Here is a 16,028-nt window from a genome sequence, read left to right as displayed (position 1 = left end):
TGAAACACATCGCAAGGAATCAATGAATTTGGAACGTTCAAATAGTACGACACCACATTTAAATTATGTTGAGGCTACATATATCGGTCAAAGCAGGCATAGTTTTAAATAGTCTTTGAATTTCTTATCTTTCCATAACTTTTAAGCCACATATCAAAGTGTTATTTAGATGAAGAAAAAAATTGTTATGAAGTTTGATATTTGTAAGTTTGAGAGATGACTCGTTCGTACGCCACTAGTTATGTTCGGTTGTGTAGTTTCTGAGATAATGAAGTTTCGTGATTTTCACATTTCGGTACATTACAGACGAAGTTACAGTTCGATTACAGTAAAATTCAATAGGGTGTTACGGGGCAGCTAGACTAATTATTTGAAACTAATCTTGTGGAAATCGGGTCAGCCCTCTCTGAGAAAAGTGAGTGAGTTCAAGTAGTCTTCGGAATATGTTCCTTTTAATAGCTGGATTTCACATTTTTAAACATAACAGGCAAAGTAATAGTCCGATTGCAAAACAAATCAATAGGGTCTTATGGGGCAACTAGACCTTCCATTTGACACTGATTTTATGAAAATCGGTCCAGCCATCTCTGAGAAACATGAGTGAGATTAAACAGTCTTCAGAACACGTTTCTGTTCATAACTTTTGAACCACAAGTCCAATCTTTATAAAATTCGAAAGTTATTGTTTTTTCAGGTAGCCCGTTCATTTGAAACCAATTTTGTTCAAATCGGTTGTGTAGTTTTCGAGATAATGATGTTTCATGGTTTTTACATTTTGATACATAATCTCTAAACTAAAAATCCGATTACAATGAAATTTAATAGGGTCTTATGGGACAACGAGACCTTTCATTTGCAATTAATTTCATGAAAATCGGTCCAACCATCTCTGAGAAAAGTGAGTGAGAATAAAAATCTGCACATACACACACACATACAGAAAATGCTCAGCTCGTCGAGCTGAGTCGAGTGATATATGCCATTCGGCCCTTTGGAGCACTTTTATATCTTCGGTTTTGCAAGTGATTGCTATACCTTTCTAGGAGAAAGGCAAAACCCTGTAGCAGCTTGCATAAAGCATTATCTTCGTGACAGCCTTCAATTCAGCTTCAGATTTTTTTGTTGCATCTGTAACAACCAGAGTGTATGGGTTTCACACCGCACACACTCGATCTGGTTGATTTCTAAATTCTTCGTACACATCGCAACAATTTCGTCCAGGTTGTCTTCAGTGCCATCTTCACCGTCTGTACCTTCGTCGCTATCACGAAAAAATTGTTCACAAACGTCGTCCATTTGTTTTTCTTGTATGAGATCAACTGCTTTTATGCCATTTGTGGCTTTGTCGATCGTCGCCGAGTACCACTGCCATGATTGGGTACGGAAAGTTTGGCCGATTTTCAGTAATTCTCTTTTCAAGTATTCAGCCGTGTGACGCTCGGTCAACTCAACGACACCTAAAAATGAACCGAAACTGAAATAATTCTGAGGCCAAGTGAAAATGGCTTACAGTATCCCATAGAAATTCGTAAAATTATTTTTTTTTTCATTTTAACCGGTCAACGTTGTCAAACAAAGTTTTCTTTCCAGGAAATGAATTAATGGTGATTAATTGAGATGTTTAGTGTTTCTTTTACATAGGAGGGGGAGGTGGTCTGAAATCTAGATTTTCAGCGTTACGTAATTCGTGTACGACGCCAAACAGAATGGTGTATAGTAAAGTTATTTTTTACACGATTCTACGTACCGTGCAAAAAAAATCGTGTAAAAACCCGCGTTATTTGGAAAAACGTCGTAAAAAAACCGCGTTATTTGGAAAAACGTCGTAAAAAAGAACCGTGTAAAATATAACCGTGTAAAAATGAAACTGTGTAAAAACAGCCTACACACTTAAAATAAAACACCGAATTCGGTAATATTTTACCGGAATCTCAACAGCTGAACGTTCGGTGAAATCTTCGGTGTTTCCGAAAACTACCGAACAGTTTGTGAAACCACCAACCGAGTGGTCGGTAATTTTCGCAGCTTTTTGGTAATGTTCCAAACCGAGCAGCCAGTAAAATTTACCGAAAGAAACTTTAAAAATGAACAAAAATACCGAACGCACCTGTAAAAAATACCGGTGGCAGAAGAAGTCGGTTATAAATGAGCCTGCCGGTACCGTCTTAAATTAAACTTAATTAACCAGATTACTTACGAAAAATGTTAGCGACTCGTACATCCTGTTTGAGTAATTCACCATTAACACTTTCCAAATTATAAATATCCTATACTTACACACAACAACAATTAAAACAAATCAGCAGCACCAGTAGAAAATATTCGCGTCTTGCTCGGTTGCACGTATGAGAAAAATGGCCACCACATTCACAATTTGGAATTTTTACAGGTTGTTCGGTAAAAATTATACAGATTTCGGTGAATGTGAAATTAAGCAAATATTCCGGTAAAAATTAACAAAATTATGGCAAAACTTACAGATCATACAGAACAGTCGTTAATTTGATGCTTTTTTGCAGGAATACCGGTATTATTACACTTTACCGATGGATAACTGTAAAAAAATTACCGAACGACTTATTTTGGATTAAGTGTGTACTATAGTCTGTTACCGTTACTGTTACTAACTGTAACAATTTCACGCGAAGACGAAAAATCGTGCAAAAAAACGCGTTATTTGAGAAAACGACGTAAAAAAATCGCGTTATTTGGAAAATTGTCGTATAAAAGTACCGTGTAAAATAAAACCGTGTGAAAAAGACTTTACTGTATATACATAGAACTAAAAATATAACACGTCGATGTTGTACCATCATGTTACATATCAGAGTTTAGTCGACCATTGCAAATATTTTTATAGTCAAAACGGTTCGTTTGGCCGGTGTGAGGTCTTCGGCAATGATGTAGATAATAATTTCAAGAGATTCAAAAGTGAAATTAAAAATTAATTATCTAAAAAAGCTCATTTTTTAAAAATCCAATTTGTTTTATAATACGAAAGATCACCCAAACATTGAGAACTATCAGATCATGGAGATATCGACTATATATAGAAACAAAAAAAATTATTTTTTTTAATTCAAATATGACTTATCTAGAGCTAATATGTCGTAAGAGGACATCTATAAAATACGTTATGCTTGATGAAAAGGAAAAAAATTTAAATAAAATTAAAATAAATCGAAAATTTTGAAAATATTCAAATAAATTTTATACAGTCATACCTCGATATAAGGCAACCTCGAAATAACGTAACTTTTACCTCGATATAACGTAACTTTTCTCAATTTCCCAAAATTAAAGTACAACAATTATTTTTGGGGTGTATAATGTTCCGAATAAATGTTCTAAGTAAGTTTTGAAACCATTAAGTGCCGTAAAGTTGACATTTATTTTTTCAATGTTTTGGGACTGGTTATGTTGGTCTACGAAAATTGTCTTAAAGGGACATAAGACAGGTTTATATATACTTTTAAGTGAAGGGAAATAAATTTTTGTGCACTTTCGAGTAACCATAAAGAATTTTGCATCAATAAAAAAATAATTTTTTTCGTGCTTCGATATAACGTAACTCGATATAACGTAACGAAAATAAAAATAAAGTTGCCTTATATCGAGGTACGCTGCCGGTAACCGCAAGTCAGTCCCATCTGTAAAAATGTTAAATCGAGAAAACAGCTTCGAAAAATATTTTATTCACGGTCAGTTATCACCTATTTAAGATGAAATATTTTGACAATATTCATGTCAAAATATAGTTTGCATACTAGCCTGCACTAATTACGTTGTAAAAACCACTGATATCATTGATTTTATGATAAAAACCTTGAGTGTGACTGACTTGCCGTTGCATTCTATACCGAAGAAAAAAGTAACCGCAAGTCAGTCACATTGCCATGTTGAAACTATTCAGCTTTTTACGCACCATAATGGCGGTCGCTATAATGCGAGTTCGTAATATACGAACCTCTCTGCTTACGTCAGATTTGCGATTTCTGAATAATTGGCAACACAAATGTTGCCAGATATATTTTTCTTTTGATAAATTGTATGAAGACTTCAAACTGACGTAAGCAGAGTTGTCAAAAGGGTGGGTAATTTATTACGAACTTTACATTAGAGCGTCCGCCATTATGGCGCGTAAAAAGCTGGATAGTGCGTGTTGACGTGTTGTTATTCGTTGCCGTGGAAAACTGTCAATCCTTCGTTGTTAGGAAGTGTATGTCCACGAGAACCGTTTGAAAAATGTCGACGTTGGAAAATCTCATGATTTACGGAACCGATGAAAGCTTATCCGGACCCGGATTAAAAACAATTTTGACCTAAATTTCAAATGACAATAGCAACTTAAAAACTTACTCAAATTCAATAAAAATTGGAAAATCAACTTCCCGAGTGAAATACTTGAAGTTTTTAATACTTATTTTAAAAAATTAGACATCGCGATTTTTAGTGATTTGTTTCACGAATTCTGACCCTATATATAAAATACGATTATATTTAGTGAAATAAAATCGTAGACTATATATAATCAAGTCCGACCTGTATTCTTCCGAAAAAGCATTTTTAAATAGCTTCTCAAAAATAACTCGTGTTCCAAAAATTAGCCAATAGCCAAAAATGGTATCTCTCACCCATAGAAACGTCTATGCATAGTTTCAGCCAAGCTAAAATTATATTTTGAAAAAAAAAATTAACTGGTATATATTTTATAAAACTGCTCATCGTGTTAGATTTAAAAAAACAATTCGGTTGTCTCTTAGAAAAATTATTTTTAAAATGTTTGTTTCCAAACATATTTTCTGTAACTTTGCCGAAGACAGCACACCTGTCTAACAAACCGTTCTGGCTCTCAAAATATTAGTAATGATCGTCATTCATGAACCCTTCACAAAACTTAGTAGCAATTAAAAAAATACTAATATTACATAATGCATACTAAGCTATGGGCACATCTATGGAAAGTTTTAGCCAAATCAAAAATAACAACTAAAAATAATTTTGAAATTGGGTCTTTTTTACGGCATCACATTTGTGGTACGAAATTATTAAGCATACAAGATAACTGCTCACCTAGAGACCGGCTGACGAGATTCAAATCCTTCAAACTGAATGCTTACTTCCATCACACTTCTGTTCATCTTTGAAGTACGAATTTCATACTGAGGAGTTGGCCTTCCACCTCGGCCGTGATCAATTCAACAATCGTCTCACTTGTTTGTTGAATGGTTTTAACAATGCTGTGCCGATTAACTTTTAAGTTCAGGGCTTCAAGGATGGGATCTACGACATCCCAAAGTCCCTCCCACTTCATACTTGCAAAGGGGAAAATCGTGGAGTGTGCACAGTTTAACCAGCCCACCAATAATTTTTCGCCGGTGCACTCTCACTATCGTGGACTCATCCGGTTGCCCAGCGTGTTTAATTCTTTTGCGGCGCAAAAGGTTTTCTACTTCGTCATCTGGAAGCCGTTTTCCGAAATTTAAAATATTAAATTCAACGGGGTGCTGCTCCCGGAGATGCCGATGGCAGTTTGAAATAAGTATAGTTTTTGGCCGGTAAGTGCAATCCTCCGCCGCGATGCATCTGAAACCGCCATCCTCAACTGCGAAAACTTGCCGAACTTTTTCGGATATACAGTGGTGGGCACCGCTAACCGAAAATTTAGCGACGCTAATCGCTAAGTCGCTAACCGGAAAATTTAGCTCGATAATCGCTAAACCCACATTAGCGGAACTTTCGCTAATCGCTAAACGCTAACTTTTTAATATTTAAATAGTCTTATCACTTTATTTATTGCTCATGTTTTGTAAGATTTGGATCACTTTGATCTGTTTTGGTTAAACAAACGAAAACAATTACTTTTTAAATCTATTTACAGTAAGAGGTTCACGAAACGGTATTCATATTTGATTTTGTAAAAACAAGAATAACAAAAGTTATTTAGCTTGCATTGAAAATAGATACTCTTAGGAATGTTTTCATGAAAATTCAATTATTATCTGAATCGTAAAAGTAGAACCAAAGTTCTCATAATTTCAAGCGCATTGCAATTTACCAAAGTTCTTGGTGTGCCAAAAATTCAATCTAGACCCGATCAGAAGAGCATAACAAAAAAATTACAAAATTCTATCAACACGAGATACAAATAACATAATTTGATACGATTTTGTATTTTCCCATATGCTTTTAATATCAAAATATAATCTGAATGAGTTTTAAAAAACAAATTCTGAAACATAGTTGTTTTGAGACAAATCTCACATTTTTTTCGTCTCTATCAAAACCTGTAGTTTATAACAATGGTTGTTATTATACTGTTCCATATGCTATCTCATTTTGTTAGAAAGCTGATACGTTAGTAACAAAACTTGATAAGGGTTTGATATTAGTAGAATATTTATTGTTATAATTTCTGTTATTTTAACACCTAACGGGATCTAATTTGAAACACAACCTGAAAGGTTTTTTGTATAACAAAATAACAGCTTCTGTTACATTTTTGTTTTGTCTTTCTGATCGGGGACCTTGTGCTTGTTCTTCAAAATGCTCCTGTGGCTTGTACGATAACTGGAACTCCATTCTAGGGTAAAAAATCTTTCATCTTGCGAAGCAATTTAGGTACGCCATCAGCAATCCACAGTTTTTCTATATATCTCTATTGTCGTTTCTCCACAAAATTTAGCGAATTAGCGATTAGCGTTTTGAAGGCCAAAATTTTAGCGACGCTAACAGTTTCGCTAACCAGCTCAAAAATTAGCGAAATCGCTAACTGAATTCTAGCGTCGCTAATTAGCGAATTAGCGGAATGGTGCCCACCACTGCGGATATATTAACCTTTTTACCTTGTTGTCCATCCTGACACACGTTTTATACAAGCAAGATCTCTAAACCAACTGGAAACTTGAACCTGTCACCAAAACAATCTCATTATGGGAGTAGGAGACTAAACACTTTTTTCACTCTTTTTTTGACAAAAATCACAATCATTGGTTGAATGATCATGAATGATCTTTGTTCATCATATGTACATATTGCGACTAGCTCCATATACTCAGCTGTGCACATTTAAGATACAGATGTTGTTGTTAGCACTCACGAGAAGACTAGAAGAGGCGAATAGTGCGAAGGAAGGGAAAGAGAGTACGCCAGCAGGGATATTATATACATGGTGCTCCTTTGCAATCCTCGTAACTCGTCTTACACATAGATCATCTGCTTGCAAATGTGAGAAGAGTAAATGTATATCGCACACTGACAGCGATGTTAATGCATCACAGAGGAGATTTATATGTATTCAAAAATCGCTAGAAACGATTTTTTTCCATCGCTGCTTCTGAGTACCCGCACGGAAGTCATTATTTAGGTAAAATTGAACACCTCGAATCATATCAAATTTACCCATTTTTTTGACAGCCGCATATGAAGGTAAAAAAATGGGTACAGAATTATCCATTAATGGGTTTTCGACTCTTGTCGTGTATCCACAAAAAAATATTACCAAGCGAACACGTCAAAACAACGAAAATTTACGTAAACCTGAATGTTTTCACTGCTTTAGGTAAATAATACGCATGAAAATAGGTGAAAACAACGCAACAGCTTAATAAATTGCGAATACCTAATTTTGGGTAGAAATTTGTCTGGAGTTTTTGATATTGATATATTGATGATTCGAGGTATTCAATTCTCGACTACGAAGGTGCAGATATTTGTTTGGTTTTTGCATGAGAAAAAGAAAGAAGGAAATATTTTTGCTTTTGTCATCACACACATTTTGACAATTGCATATGAGAGTTCGCCTAGGTGCGAACAGCCTTAAAAATCTCTTTCAACTTCGTAGTCGCGATTTTTACCTGAACGACGACTTCCGTGCAGGTACTCAGAAGTAGGTAAGTACCTTCCCGCACCAAAGGGCTGATTTGCGACAAAAATACGCATATTTGGGTAGTTTTATTTTTCTGTGGAAGTGCGTTAAGTGAGGTAAAGGGGGGCGAGCAGAGAGGTGCGTGCAAGTGTTAGTAATAGCGAATTTCTTTATTCCACTGTGTGCGGGCAAAACTGCCGTGGAATAATAAAACGTCATCGCCATTTAAGACGCAAGTAAGAAAGAGATGCCAGATAATTGTTTACGAACTTAGCACGTGCAGTGGTGGGTTGAAGCTGACAAATTTTACAGTGCGCTTCGGGCAGCACGGCAGGTCAAAACTGAGTCAAAATCGAGCGAATAAAGAAGGGTTTTGACAGCAGTTAGTGCGCTTATAGGTCAAAACGAGGTGAGCTGGTGGAATAAAGAAATTCGCTATAAGTTTCCTTCTCACCTCTCTTTTATACTCATTGAGGCGAGAGTAGTGTATTTTTTGCAGGCCTATGAAAAGGCCATTTATATATGACCGAAAAATAACAAGCAGAATATTGGAACCACGGTGGGTTCGAAATGGAAATGGAGCCACAAAAAAGTCACATACAACCCAGTGAAAAAGCATAGGCGCGTCTAAGGCCTGATTTTTTGTAAATATTATATAAGGCAATCCACGAGACAGTTGCGATCAGCTGATTTCAGTCTGTTTTCAACTTATGACAGCTTTACGTATGTTCGATTGGTCGCAACTCGGATGCAACCCGGATCCAGAAGCGTGAAAAACAAGTGTTTGCCGATCGATAGCTCTATTATTGCGGGTGCCAATCCTAAATACAACAATAACAAATCACTTTTGATATTATTGCCGACATTAGAAGATTTCGGTTTTAGTCGTGTTTTGGTTTCACAGCTTGAAAAACAGCAACAATAACAAACGTACAAGCATTGAAACGTCACCCGTGGATTGCCTTATTGTTTGTTTTTATCTGTATACTAGAGGTGGGAAAAATGGTTCATCTTAGTGAGCGGATCAGATCGGTTCCGCTCACTAAGATGAACTAGTTCTTTTTAACAGCTCACTCGCTCTTTTCGTTCCTACATAATTTTTGGTTTTTATCAGTGTAGCTAATTATCAGACACCACAAGCGAGAGCCAGGTGAAAGCTTTACACCCGATTTGCCAAGCGCAACTCCCAGAAACTGCCCTGATATGCATGACTTGCATTTCCCATCACCCAGCCACCAGCCAGCCGCAAGAGCATGCAAAAAAACAACTTACAACAGTCCATACACAGGTACACGGGTTGACTAACGCCGAGTACGCACACGAATGGATGTGGAACGAAAAGAACGAAAGAACTGATTCACTGAGCTGGCAATCCGCTCGCAGGCTGATCAAAAGATTCAGTTCTTTGAAAGAGTGAAATCTTCCGCTCTCAGAAGAACTGGTTCTTCCGATGGCTCTTTTGTTCAGCTCGCAGGCAATCCGCTCGCGATCAGAAGATTTCGATCTTTTAAAGAACTGATTTTCTGATCAGCTCGCGAGCGGATTGTCTGCATAGATTCAAAAGATCAGTGAACCAGTTCTTTCGCTCTTTTCGTTCCACTTTTCGTGTGCGTCCCGGCGTTAGCCAGCCCGTGTGCTGTGTGTGAACTGTGGCAAGTAGATTTTTTTTTATTCCCGCGGCTGGTGGATGGTTATGCATAGGAGAGCAGGCAGCCGGCGGCAGCTATTTTCTGGGAGTTCTATTGCAGTGTCGCACGCCGCTTTGCGCTTGGGGTGTAAAACTTTCATACGGCTCTCGCTTGCGGTGTCTGATCAACAAAATCAGCTTCAGCTTTTTGCTTGAAGCAAGGGGTGAGTTACCGCTCTTTAAAAAAGAGCGATAGATCACTCACTCACTTTGAAGAACCAGCTCTTTAGATCAGTTCGTGAGCGGATTGCCCACCTCTACTGTATACTACTGCTGCGACTTCAATTCCGGACTACTTCGTGATAAGGGCGAATCCTTGCTTGTTTTCCTATCTAGTTTCGCCCTAATCACGAAGTAGTCCGGAATTATTTAGATCAGACTGGCGTTATAGCAAACAGCTCTGCCATAATACCCGTGCAGGAGGAGCGATGAAACGTCATCCATACACAAGTCTAAAGAAGAAGAAGAAAAATTATTTAGATTTCAATTTTCAAAACCAAAAGAACCAATAGTCGGTTTTCAGTTTTTTGTTATAGAATTTAGTTGTTTTTGGTATTAAAGGATCAAGACGCAGTGAATACTTTTGGAAACGCACACAACAACTAATATCCAGGAGGTGGAATGGATGCTTACATAAAATTGGACTGGTGAAAATGTTGCTCACAGGGGGAACTTTCATGGTTTACCGATATTCTATAATTGCAGGTCAAAAAATCATCGGCGCAGTGAGCCACGTTTATTGGATTATTTTGCAATAGATTTCTCCCGCTACACTGAAGATATTTTTAATTTACACATTAATGAAGTCGACATAGTGCATCAACCTGACGATTTGTATGTAGATAACCATAATCAAACGGAAGTAGATTTTCCGATTGATCCTCGAAATGGCACAGAGGTTCGTAAAATTGTAATCGACAATACTAGCTCTGGAAACTGTCTATCCACACGTTTGTATGAACAGTTTCCCAGTGGATCACGTTTGAATCGAGCTGAGCATCAGCATTGCTTGACAGTACTTAACCGTTTGAACATGAGACTGCCTTTTGAAACAGTTGAAGAATTAGAAGCTCTAGCAAAATATAGAAGTTTGATAACAAAGCTAGAAAAGGAGAGATCATTATTTGATAGTTTTGTAAAAAGTTTCTTCAATAATGATTTGGTTTTTCGAAAACGCACTGTCGATTCAGAATTGAATAATTTAGTGGTGCATATCTGGAAGCATAAGGTTCAGAGAACAATGGAAACCGTTACTGCTGACAAAACATTCCATCTATCAACAGCAGTGATGTGGTTGAAATATAAAAATAATGAGCAAAAAATAACATTTGAGCCGGTATCTGAACACAATTCGGAAATTGAAAGTGTGAAGCACATTTTCACAGAAAATTTGCTAAGTTGTCGTACTCTGAAGAGAAACGTACGAGTAATTGATCGGTTTTTACAAGAACAACTTACTCTCAGTAAAACTGATGATTCTGCACAGGTCGAATTAATTTTAAAACAAGTTGAAGACGTTAGATTCGTGATCAATTCCGGAACACTAACACACATGCTCGATATATTCAGCAATATACAGAACCAATGGTTTGTCCCGTTTAAAATAATTTCCGTTGAAGGACGAAATGTGATATATATTGATAAAAAAATGCAGCCGATAAGAATGATGAGTCACAATCGGAACGTAAAAGCACATAAATATTTGATAAGAAGTTTTATGAGCCATCTAAAAAAAGACGGTTCTTTGGGGACAGGAAGAAAAACGAGAGATCAAAAAACACCCCAAACGTCTGATTATAAAGTCTTTGAATTCGATGATTATCTTCAACGATTGGAAGAAATGAGAAAAACAAGTGACACGCCTCAACAAAATGTTAGTTTAAGTTTATGGAAATTACAAAATGGAGATGAGCAGTATCGGTTTCTTGTTAGATTTCGAATGGATTGTTACGAATCATTACGTAAAGTAAAGTTTTTTATAAATGTGTCAGTTAAACTAGAATATCAAGCAGAATTTGGTGCCGAACAAATGACTCAAAGTGAGTTGATCAGAGAGTGGACAAGGCAATTTTTAAGGCCGAATTCGAAAACGTTACGATTACGAATAAATGCAGTTACGCATACAATTCTTTCCCATCACTATCTTGAGCTGAAGGATATAGAAGAAGAGCTGAAACGGACATATGATATCGAACCGATGAACCTCATAACAAACTTGTGGCAAACATTGAAACTTTTATTAAGCTTTCCTCCTGGGGATCATCTCATGCAACATGATACGAAGAATCCAGAAACTGTACTGATTCTTTCAAATGATCCTAATTTAGCGGGATCTGGCATTAGTTTGAATTTTTCGAACATCTATTCATCCGTCGAATATGAACCATGCGTTTTGGAGCAATATGACTGGGTACCAATCGATCGGACAGTTATAACAAAACTTCATAAGGAGCACACGCTGTTACCTTGTACTTTTCCGCATTGGAACAATGTTCAACGAATTGTAGCACGTGAAAAACTGCGCCCAAAACCGAAGCCAGTTCAAGTTCAAGCAAAGTGTCAGCTCAAGGCTAAAAAATCTAAAGGTAATCGAGAACGACGGAAACGCAAGGAGCGCGAACGAAAGCAACAGAAACGCAAAGAACAGACATTTGTGACGAAAATTCAAAACTCGCTTGATCAGTTCGCACCTTATCCTGGTCCGTTAAGGTTTATCAACAAAAGTTCATCGTCATGCAGCTCATCCATAGTAGAATCTCCTATGAAAAATTCAGCAAAAGGAGAAACAATCGACTATCAGACGTACATTGACCAAGCCAACGTTCAAATGCTCGAAAAATAAAGCAAGTGTATGTCTGAATCAGCAAAGCTGTTTATTTGACCTAAAATCTTATTCTAACTTGTATGCTCTTCTGCCAATATATGTGTTTTTCCACCAGTCCCTGTCCAATTCGAACTGGACCCCATTCCAGCTGAAATATGTAGGAGGTTTTTCTTCTCCCTCGGAGAAAGTAAAATGTTTACTCAGTTCGATCGCTAGCTTCGACCTAACCAGCCCAATAGATCCATACCTTTCTGGTGCCGGGTGGTATACGCGACCACTGATTGGAAACATGCATATTCGGTTAGGTTCCCAAGGTACAGACAAAAGTTCATCAGCATGTGCGTAAGACAAGCAATCGTTGTTCTCTTTAAATAAAAAGATAGTCAGAAACATATTCTGCAGACAAACACGTTCAAAATACTCACTTGTATCTTGAAAAATGTGGCTGAACACGATAGGAACATCGTCACATCGCACGTAATTGCGCTCGCGACCACAAGGTGACACAAAGGGGAAGTGTTCTCGGTAGCGGTCACTATCGTTAAGGCGCAGCCGTTTGAAAAAAAATTCTAGAAACTTTTTCTCTTTGAAACATGATGTAAAATTTTTTATGCGTGCATCGTCTAGAAAGAGCTAACAGAATCTACCATTGTAATATCATGTCAACATATTATTTTTGTAATATTACCATTCCCTCATGGTCGATGTAGTAAAAATATTCACGTACATTTTTTGCGGGTGACTGCCCTTGTACATAACTTAACGTAGAACATCGTCTCGCTCTTATCGATAACAGCAAGTTTTTCATGAGCATATTCAAATACTCAAATCTCGAAAATGACTCAGTCAACCAATTTTTTGCACTACTAGCTATAATAACAAAATAAACCTAGCATTACACAATTATGTGGATCAAAGCGATCAAAGCATAATGCACTGTTGACGAGATTGTTGCGATCAGCTGATTTTAGTTTGTTTTTGTTGATAACAGTTTGTTGATCAATTTTACACGAAAAAACGAATTACCTATGTGGATGAGAAAATAAACTTTCATTTGAAGTTTAGTTCTACCACAGATAACAGACATCCAAGCTATAACAAAAAACTCCAGAAATCGTGTGTAAGAATTCAAACTCTTACTCGTTTGGAATGCTAACGACATCTTTCTGCAACTTGCAACTCTAACCAGTCTAGTGATGGCAGCGCTGGATTACAGTCAAAGCTGCCAGACGCATGAACATTATCACAGGTTAAAGAGTCGCTGTTTTTGCAATGATATAACACTGATTTTGTGAGGTGGGTGTATTTTTTTTTCAAATCAACACTAAAACAAACAATTTTATCGTAAATAGAAACTGGGATTGAATAAAATTGTCGATTGTGTACAAATTACGACTGTCGAAATTTCTACATAAAAAACCGCAACCCTTCTTATTGCGATAATATCGATAAAAGCTGTAAGACTATCTATTTTATTAAATCGTTGACTTCTAAAGGCCCAAATACACACACGGCGTAATGACACATTCTCCATACAAAATGGAAGGCGGGATAGTGATCACGCCTTCTATTTAGTATGGAAAAGGTGTCAATGCGCCATGTGTGTATTTGGGCCTTAAGTGTTCTTAGCGCCACCATACTGCGTATTGCGACATGCTAAAAAAGTCAAAAGCAGAATCGGCCATATTGGAAAAAAATTGCCAGCGAGTAGGTTTGTTTATAAACAACTAGGGCATAAAAACCTGGGAGGGAGGAACGAATACTACACTCAAAACAGAGGGCACGCACTTGCGTCGTTTTTTGATAGCGTGTAACTATCTTCTTGCTGTAACGCATGCATGACTCATACGAAGTTTTAGGTAACAACAGGAATACCGAATGTGCAAATTTGTCTGTAAAACACAAATTTTTCAAGTCTGTTTCTTTAAATTTGCCGTTGTATAAATGTTTTTTCAGAGTTTTGAGTTTATATATATTTGCGCAAACTTTTTAAAAATGTGTATGAGAGCGTAACCTGTGAGGTGGATTTTTCGGGGTCTCATACAGTTGCAAAATTTTACCATCCTACATCTCACTGTTTTGTGAGACGTGAAAAACCATTCGACTGTGATGAAGTGTGTTCGAAATTGTAACCAAAGTCTTAAATCCAGAAAAGCGCAAGTTTAATAATCGAAGTACGCTGACACGATTATTACTGAAAGCTTATGGAATTTATTATTTCACGTGAAAATAAACCAAAATATTTTGTAAAACGACAATGAATACAAAAATGGTTTGCGATTAATATTTTTGACGTAGGACTACGTCTAACCGCACTATATCGAGATACATTCTGCGGAAACTAAAACCAAGCTGTAACGTTGGAATGAAAGATTTCAAACGGTAATACTGATGTAACCACATGATGGATTACAATAATCAATATGTCGTTGGGTTGATAAAATGAGGGACAATTTTGTGATTCCATTATCATTATCAATTCATTGTTAAACAGTGAAAATTTCATAAAAGTTTGAAGGTCGAATTTTCACGAACAATGTACCAATCACATGCGAGCACTCTTGGCACAGACTGCATGAGTAGACACCAACTGCCTGCTGTGACAGGGCCGGCGTTTCATGTGGGTAGTATGGGTAGTAGTAAAATATCCATGTGGGTACTTACCCACACGGAACTATCGGACAAAACCAAAAAAAGTAATGTTGCGAGCGACAGATTTTTCGATGGATATTGTTGAGCGAGAGGTTATAAATCTACAGATTTATGTACAGTTGTAAAGTTTCTCAGGGAAAAGGATTTTTTTCAATTGTTTCTTTTACGATAGAGTATTTTATTTACGATAGAGTTCTAAAGATTAACAATGTTTTCTCGTGAAAGTTTCCCATGCCATATTTGAGCCTCAAAGCGTTTTACAGTTTTTTATCTCTTGTGTGTTCTGATGTAGCTCGAGTCTCCCAACGTAAAAGTTTTCATGTCCCTGATTTTTTTTTATTTTCAAACAAATTTTAATGAAATAACATCAGATCTCGATAATTCATGCATTTATAAAAGGTTTGCTATAAAAAAAATCGATTCCGGAAACTTCAAGAACTCTTGTGCATTTTGAGGATGGTCAAAAAAGTGAGACTTTCGCGACTGTAAGTAAATCCTCATCAGAAGTCCGAAGACAAAATTGTTGAGCCCTAACGTTTGCATTAAAAAAATGCTCCAAAAATGCCGGATTTTCATGAGTTTACCTTTACACGCACTGACAAAACTACGCATGCAGCATCAATCATAGTATCTCATGAGTCAACGAAAAAAAATGACTCGAACTCTAACCGTAATGGTGAAAACAGTGAGGCTGCTCCATTGAGAAGTGTGCGCGATCAAAGATACCGCAACGTCGAAAACGGACATCATACGGAAAAGGGACACCGGTTATGCTTGTTCCGGTATCTACAACATCTTGGCACTGTTGGAGTACAATCAGAGCATCGAAAGAAAGACCGGTTCCGTACGGCCGACGACCCTGAGCGACCAGAACCTCCAAAGAATGCTGAAGTGGAAGACCGAGGAAAAAGTGACTACATCGCTGCGTAGGCTCGATCGGGAGGTCGGTGCTACCGGCCAAATAGTGGAAAAGTACCTGGCGAACATGGACATCAGAA

General features: G+C 37.1%; 2 protein-coding genes across 2 annotated transcripts; one reads left to right on the top strand and one right to left on the bottom strand.

Moving 5' to 3' along the window:
- Nucleotides 1-9,971: 9,971 nt before the first annotated feature.
- Nucleotides 9,972-12,414, top strand: LOC129721530 (uncharacterized). Its single transcript, XM_055674207.1, has 2 exons — nucleotides 9,972-10,201; nucleotides 10,260-12,414. The coding sequence occupies exons 1-2, from the start codon at nucleotides 10,176-10,178 to the stop codon at nucleotides 12,394-12,396; spliced, it is 2,163 nt and encodes a 720-aa protein (XP_055530182.1). The 5' UTR covers nucleotides 9,972-10,175; the 3' UTR covers nucleotides 12,397-12,414.
- Nucleotides 12,413-13,393, bottom strand: LOC129721531 (UPF0598 protein CG30010). The gene is made up of 3 exons (XM_055674208.1): nucleotides 13,067-13,393; nucleotides 12,804-13,011; nucleotides 12,413-12,743 (listed from the first exon to the last, which is right to left on the bottom strand). Exons 1-3 carry the CDS (start codon nucleotides 13,190-13,192, stop codon nucleotides 12,445-12,447), a joined length of 633 nt encoding a protein of 210 aa, XP_055530183.1. The 5' UTR covers nucleotides 13,193-13,393; the 3' UTR covers nucleotides 12,413-12,444.
- Between the last annotated feature and the right edge of the window lie 2,635 nt (nucleotides 13,394-16,028).

Source organism: Wyeomyia smithii, chromosome 2, assembly GCF_029784165.1.
Source record: "Wyeomyia smithii strain HCP4-BCI-WySm-NY-G18 chromosome 2, ASM2978416v1, whole genome shotgun sequence".
Lineage (NCBI taxonomy): Eukaryota > Metazoa > Arthropoda > Insecta > Diptera > Culicidae > Wyeomyia > Wyeomyia smithii.
This window is presented reverse-complemented; position numbering and strand designations above follow the sequence as displayed.